Below are 8022 nucleotides of genomic sequence, written 5' to 3' on the forward strand. Positions count from 1 at the left end.
CCTCCTCCGCCTCCTCCGCCTCCTCCTCTTCCACCCAGTCCCCCTACACCGTCGGCATTGTTGCGAAGCCAGTTGCGTGAATAGCGGTTGAAGAACTGCCGATTCCAGGCGTCCACTGTATCGCCCAGCAGCAAGACGGCGCCAGCACTGGCCAACAACAACCAAATCAAAGTCGATTTCATGACGGCGTGATTTTTAAATTGTTTAGCCCGTGCGTGTGGGTCGCCTGTATAGGTGTAGTGTGAGTATGAGTGAGTGCGCGTATGTGAAAGCGGTTATTGGCTGCGCTTACGGTTTTTGCGGCGGATCTACCATGTGGACTGCTTACTGAAGAAATCGCATGAAATGAAAGAAAAAATAAAATGTCAGGAAATAATTTATTTGTAATTCAATTTTAATGCTTTCAACAGTGATTTAAAAGCTAAAAAGAAATTTGCATCGAAAAAGTGGAAAGTATTTACGTAAAATCCCGCGTTAGCGAAAAAGCTGAATTCAATTGAAAAATTGCATGAGTATTGTTGAAAAAAGTAATTTTTTTGTTGGCGTGTGGGGATATCCAAACTGGAATTTGTCGTTCGCGGTGCCAGGTAGAATTTATTTGTTGCCCTTTGATAGTAAATTTATTTAATTTTTAAATTTGTCGAACATTTAATTCCTTAATACATAAAGACGAATTTAAAACTCTTATTTTTGCAGACATTTACGTTATTACTGCACTAAATTAATTTAAATTTGCAATATTGCGAAGAAATATTTTACCCAAGTAATTTTTAAGCAAAAAATAAAATCGACTTTTATTCTTATATAAAAATTTAAGATTAATTTCTTCAAGATCCAATGATCGGATCTAAACTAAATTGGTATGGGACCACTTTGGAAGTACCACCTTTCCTTAACAAAAATATAGAAAAATCGGTTAACATGGTCCAAAGTTGTGCGTTAACATACATAAAAAAAATTATTCTGACGAATTGATAGCCTCCTCCCTGTTTTGAAGTCGTTTAAATAGGGGTATAACGCTCCGAAATCTTTAGAAATTTTATCCACTTTAGGGGGTTTAAAAAAAAAGAACTCTTGGAAGGCTGGACGGACCATGAGCCAGATCTGGGATCCATCGGGTGATAGTGCGCACCTCTAACCGCTCGGCTGTGGTGGCTGCCAGTTCATTGAAATATTTTTAAATGAATTATTGATTTCTCCGTCCATATTATAATACGTATATGGGTTTATCAATCAAAGTATTATAAGCTTAATGTGACCTTGTAGCAAACATCAAAGTTGGTCTTGGACTACAAAACAGGAGTGTTTTCTGATGTTGACAACTCTATTTTTGATCTGCAACCAGACCACGTGGAGTGAATGAACTAATCATAAGTACCATTTACTCGATGTTATCTAGAATATTGCTGCTTCGTAAGATGGCAAGATCTGAGAGGGAATGCTCTCAGTGCAGTTTACTTTCGCCGCCCTCACCTGTCAACCCGAGCAAGACCACCTCAACCTAGAAGATTGTAAGGTCTCAACGTTACAGTGCTTAGAGGCAGAAACCGAAGTCTTAGCGAGGAAATGAATAGAGGTAACTTAGTCATAAAGCTGACGTGGATAACTGAGCTGAAGGTAAATCGGGTGCTAAAAATTTTCAGGCATTTTCAAGGAAATTTTAGTAAGGCTTGAGACCAGTCACCTAATATAGTAATTGTTGTTTGAGTATACCAGCTTTATTCAGAATGCACCCCATTTATTATGCTGTAATATCGTCGATGGTAAATCACGGTTTCGAGGTTCAATGGGCATCATGTATAAAAAAATGAGCTTAATTTCCGGCTCGATTTTCAGTACAAATTCTTGACTTCATCAGTGCAAAAAATGACTGTGAGCTTAAACTCACCTTTTAGGCATGAGAGCCAATATGTCGACTGCATTATTTTGAATCTTGGGTAAAATTGTAAAGAAGGCTGTCAGAGTCTAACTTCTCTATTTGGATCCAAACGGCAAACTAATACCTCTAGTCGCTTCTAGTAAAAATCATATCATTAACTTTCCCATAAGGAATGGTGCGGGATCTGTATACTTTATCGGAGAACACGGTAAAACTTTTTTACCAATGGCGATGGAGAGATTTTCAATCGGATATATGCAAATAGTGGACTTAATTATTACAGCAATGTGGTGCTGACATTAAATCATAGCCTACAGTGACAACCAAACTTTTCTAAAGGCCTTGGAAACTGCCCCTACTTCCTCAAGACGAGGTGCAGAAATACCTTTCGAGAAGAGGAAGAACTGTTACAAAAAGTACTTCATAAACGTTAATTGCACTTTAAAAATTTCCTTAAGGATTAATTTTTAAATTTCGAAAGAGAATTTCAAATGAAAACTAGATTTTCTTAGCTTAACTACACTTTTCTTTTTAAAATGGTTCCGCTTGCCGTGACTAAATCTTTTACTCTCATAAAATAAAAGCATGTCTGCAATTTGTTTATTTTGCGGCATTGCGAACGCCTTTTTGTATACTTTGATATTATGTTAAGTATTGCCTAATATGTACGTAGTTCCGTTGAAAATATGGTTTTGGTTTTCAGGAATTTTCCATACCATTTGATATGAAATCAGCTGGAAATATTTTCTTAAGCCTATTTATTGCGCCATAATTGGTAAATTGATTCATGTATTCTTAGAATAATAAACAATTTACATAGGAAAAGATTTTGCTTTCTCTTAAATCTGTTATTCAAGACTAGTTTTCCGGAAAAAAAAATCTTTTTATTTATGCGCAAATTATCATATCATAATGTGCGAAGCATCCTCCATAATGATAATATATCATTTCAACGGTCTATGTCTGCTTGTGGAATTGCGTGTATGTACATTAGGGTGGCACTTATTTCGAAAAGAGCTCAGATCCTAGGTCACACCCCCTAGAAATGTGTGAATAGCCTAAAGACTAAACTATACAAAATTTTAGGTCAAACAAAAAAGATTTAGAGGTGCTTCAAAGCGCTCAAAGTTTTCCATGTATTTTGTATGGCGAAAGAACAATTTTTCTAGGGGGTGAGACCGAGAATCCAAATACTTTCATATAACTAAGGGCCATCCTAATGTACATTTGTAGCATGAATAGCTTTTCTGCCTCCTTAGCGCGCCTGAATGTATGCTATGCGTAGTAAGAAGACCGTGTGCACAGTTGAGCTCGCAAAAATATTTTCCAGCATTCACCCGCCTGTTGCTTCCAAGTTACAATACAAGCGAACATACATTTGTGTGTGTATATATGTATGTTGCATCATATAAAGTTATGAAAGCGTAATTAAGATTTTTTTATTGTATAAAAGGAGCAAAAGAGCTTTCGCACACAATACGCTTTACATATACATATTTGCTTAAAGTTACATTAAGTTCAAGAATTCTTCCCTCGGGCGGGCCTGGCAGAGAAATATTAAGAAATACAAGCATATATATGCAAATATGTGTGTGTGTAACTAAGTATAATAAACAGCACATTTACTCTGCTCAAGCCGGTTCACTCATTCTGGCGTTCCTTTGCTGAAGGCATCTGCTGCTGCGATTGCGGCTGAGGCAGTAGTGGCAGTCGGCAGCTGAAATGTAATGTGGTTTAATGGAAGGGCGGGCAACAATGTTTGCTTAAAGAAAAAAAAAATGTAAATTTAAATGCTTGCTTGAAACTTTGTTTATTTATCTGAGCCCTTGGCAGTATGCTTTCTTGCGCAGTTTCTTTGTATTCCTTTTTTCGTTTTATGCCTTACGTTCGCTGGCAGCATTATTCACGTAGTTAGGGTGGTTGCAGGCCAACAAAGTATCCCGGCGTTTATTTAAATAATTTCTCATTGTTTTTGTTTTTGTTTTTTTTTGGTTTTTCGCTCTTGGCTATGCTGGTTTGCATTTTAGGTTTACTTTGTAAGACGGCTAAAGCGTTACTAAGTAAAAAGCCTAAAAAGGTCTATTGTTATTCCTTTAACTCTAAATTTTAGCGCCGATAAAAAAAACATATCTCCGAACAGTTATAATATTCTATTGAAAATTTGCTTACAGTATTCTTGCTGCTATTTATTTAAGCCGTTTTGTACTTATTGTCGATCTATTCTATTCTTTTATGAGGCTATCTTAAAGAGACCGCAATTGAAACACAGCTCATTCTTACTGCACCTTTAATTGTAAAGTCGGAATTGTTTTTTTATGCAATAAAGTAGTCTGTTGAAAAACTTGTTGTCTACTTTATTTATTACACTACATTTATTGTTTCCTTGCAAGCCAAAATATTTTCATTTGACACCAACCCTGTTGTAATATTTTATTTTTACTTAATAATTATATGATAGGGATCTTTCCAGATGCCAAGACCTCGAGATTCAAAAATAGAATTCTTACTTCTATACTTATTTTGGCTTTATTAACATTTCCTAACAAAACTTTAACTCAGCAGACAATTCTTTAATGGCACAAAAGTACCGTTTCTTAAAATTAAAATGTGCAATAATTTTTTGTATGAAATGACACCAGGAAATAATGTTACTCATAAGCGATATCGTACATGGCAATACTCGTACATAGTCGTTAATACATGGCGTATGAGTAACATTTTCCATGCTAAAGGGCTGTCTGTAGTTCTTAAGAAAATCCTGTAGACAATTTTTTCATTATTTCTTTCCGTAAATTATTTTGGAAGAAATAAATCTACGAGCATTTTTTTCTTGAGTGCTGCATACTAATTTAAGAAATGTTGATAGAAGACAATTTCTTTTCCATTTCATGTGCGTCATTTTATATGAATTTTTCATTTTTGTTGACAGCTGCACACAGACCTTTAAGTTAGATTTTTTTTCCACTCGCAGTGCAAACTTAAAATGAAAATATTTTCGGAAGAAGAACTGATCTAGAAAAATTCGATATTGAGTTTACATGTATCGGCGTTTTTTTTAGTGTAATTTCAAAACATAAGATTTTCGCTAGAGTGTAATTAGATTAGTCAATCCCGTGCCAGTGTGTGAAGCCGCCAGTTTTGAAAACACCTTAATCTTATAAAAAAATTGCAATTGGTTGATGGGCGGTTTTGCAAAAACACCGACGATATGTACCTAGCATGTAAAATATCGAGATTTGTGCAACATGGCGTATGAGTAACATTATCTTCTATTCATGTTAAAATAAGCGTTAATTAAGAAACAAGCTATTGAAAATGGTAAAATACGAGTTATATATAGGAAACTCAAAGATATATGCAGAGTTTAGTGCGTTTCTTTGTAACAGCCGAAATCCTCGCCGGCATTAAGTTTATAAGATTTTGCCAGTATTTAAACGGTTTTTAATTTTTCAATCTATGTAAGATTGTCTCTTTGAATTTTTTTTTTATTTCTGAAAACTTTTCCTGTTCACGTGTTTCTTGAGAGTAGCTCAGCGGTTCTCTACGGATTCAAATTTGGTCTAATTCCAGGCCACTTGTGAGTTTTTATGTTACTTCGTAACTAATATCCAAATTAAAAGGCCAAAGATTCCTCAATAATTTCAATGTATCCAGAAGTGTTTGCATAAATTTCCATTATTAAATGCCAACTCACTAACAGCAAACTTGTATCGAAACCCATGCGAAAACAATAACTTTTAAAAATGGTAACCTTTATTTGCCAACTACTGTAGTAACATCTGCTCCTCAATTTTGATTCACGTAAAATTAAATAATAAATTGGGTGTTTATTAGTTAAGCCGAAGGTATGTATTTACAGCCTCCACTGTCACTTTCACTTTCTTATTTATCTATGTAAATACTTAACTGCATACAATTAGGTCTTCCGGATTTAGTTCCCTTAAGCTATGGCTCATTTGTAAAACTTGACAGCAGAGCATCTATTTTTGGATATAAACAAATGATTAAAATATCCCTCCAACGCAAGCAACTTTCAGGCTATGGAAAGTCTGTGAACGCAATTCAGCCATAAAAAAGTTTATTATAGAATAAAAGTTGGACGTGCCTTGTCATTGTGTTTTCATATGCTTTAAGAAGACTTAATTTCTGCTTTTGCTTAAAATATTTAAATAAAAAAAAAATCTATACACGCCATATCTTCGCTGCCGCTGAGCGTATGAGTAACTAAGTTGGGTGCTGAATTGGACACGGCGTATGAGCAACATCAAGGTCATTTGAAATCTTGTGCATGTGTACATATGTATGTCTGCACATAATAAAGTCAGAAAATTAAAGCTCACCAAACTTACATACAACTTTCATTGAGGAAGTATTTTCATTATTCTATAAGAACTATTTAAAAAAAATCTTTATTGCCGATTGTGGGCCCCTAAGTTTGTAGAAAAACAATGTTTTTCTGCAAAATATTTAACTTAAAAAATTTTCAAAATTTTTTTGTTTCAAATTATCTTGCAAAACTACTTTAGACATTTTTATTATTGTTTATTAAAGCCCTATTTCACACTACGATAAAATCAAAGTTCTTATTCAATTTATTTGAAACATATTAGTTGTTACGAAGTCATTCATAAATTGTCCCGACTCATTCTATACTTTTTTAAGACTTATTTAATGCTATATCCATGAAAGCCCTTACCTGTTAGGTGCTGATATCCCCTACGAATCCAACGACCACATTCGAATTTGAAAAAGAAAAACTGCGGAAGAAATGTTCTACTAAACATAAATAAATGTACACACTTTTTTCCGCTTATCCTAGCACTTAGCATTGGCTGCAAACTCAATACAAATTGATGACCCCCACAATTTCTACATTTATTCAACTAATAATAAACTAAAATTACACCCACGGCAGTCAAGACGACCACTAAGGCAATAATAATAAATTTATCTGCCAACATGTGCAAATACAATTGTATAAGTATGCATATTGATTGTTGTTTAGTAGATTACATCGTTGAAATTGGCCTCGTAAGCTTCCGCTTGCCACCGCTGCGTCAGCATCGCAGTCAGCAAATGAGTCAATTTGTTGGAAGAAACTTCAGTCCCAGAACGCAGTTTGCTTTTTATTCGCAGCAATTGGGTTTGATCTCCTAACAGACTTGTTACCAAGTCACATACATATACATACATACGTACGATTGCTCATACTTGTGTATGCACTGCTGTAGTCAAACAAACGCAGGTAAAATGGTTAGAAGCAAGCACCATTTGTATAAATAAAGTTAAATGCTCATTTTTCTAGATTGTAGCGCAGAAGGAAAAATGGGTTCACATACTGATTCATACGAGCAGTAAACTACTTTATATATATAAATAGGAAACTGGGTATAAATAAGGAAACCTGTTTCCTTTACTTGCCTTTTACGGCGTAACCATATTTCTGAGGTATAACGATATATATTCACTCGAAAGCTATTTCAACGCGGAAGGGAAGAAATATAATCACATTTAAAATTAGTTTACTAAATATAAAGTGAAAAAATCAATTCAAAAATTACATTAACATGTGTCTGGTTGGGGATGGAATTGCCTCGTAAATTTATGCTTTAATCATGATAATGAATTAAAGAAATGTGCGAAGGCATCGATTCAAGAATAAGATTTAGAATACTATTAATAGATACAAGGATGAGCGTAAATAGGAATAACTGGGGAAGAAAAGGATAAAGGCAAAGAGAAACAAAAAATAAAGATAAAAAGAAAAATAAAAGTAAATGTAAATACTTCATATAAGGACGCGGGAGAAGTTGAAAATGTAGATCAAGTAAAGAATAAATATAAGGATAAGGATAAAGATGATGTTAAAAACATTAAAAAAGATACACATAAAGAGACAAAAAAAAAATAAAACTGGACATTAAGTTACACTTGTGGTCAGCTGATTAAGTCAAGTGATATTTTGACTAGTTTTGGCTGTTTTTCTCTTCTTTATTTTATGTTCATATTTTTTTTTTTATAAGAGTTAAGCACTTTACCTAACTTTTTGTTTAGAATTTTGTTTAGAAAAATTTTGGGTATGCAGTTTTGTAGCTCATTAAATTCTAGTGGGTTAAAGTGCAAATTTAAAGACACTAGAAAAT

The 8022-nt window shown here is 34.2% G+C and overlaps 2 protein-coding genes across 3 annotated transcripts in view; both read right to left on the reverse strand.

Annotated features, from left to right (window-relative positions):
- LOC118743339 (uncharacterized PE-PGRS family protein PE_PGRS54-like) overlaps positions 1-550 on the reverse strand; it is a gene marked incomplete in the record, with an annotated part of 7128 nt that extends 6578 nt beyond the window's left edge. The window contains 2 exon segments of the mRNA XM_036475942.1: positions 22-327; positions 462-550. Of these exon segments, the coding sequence (XP_036331835.1) occupies positions 22-182 (161 nt within the window).
- Positions 1-8022, reverse strand: part of LOC118743337 (TGF-beta receptor type-1) — an 84695-nt gene that overhangs the window by 27254 nt on the left and 49419 nt on the right. The gene's annotated exons all lie outside the window — the stretch shown is intronic.

The sequence above is a fragment of the Rhagoletis pomonella genome, unplaced genomic scaffold, assembly GCF_013731165.1.
Source record: "Rhagoletis pomonella isolate Grant_MI unplaced genomic scaffold, Rhpom_1.0 Rhpom_scaffold_00007, whole genome shotgun sequence".
Taxonomy (NCBI): domain Eukaryota; kingdom Metazoa; phylum Arthropoda; class Insecta; order Diptera; family Tephritidae; genus Rhagoletis; species Rhagoletis pomonella.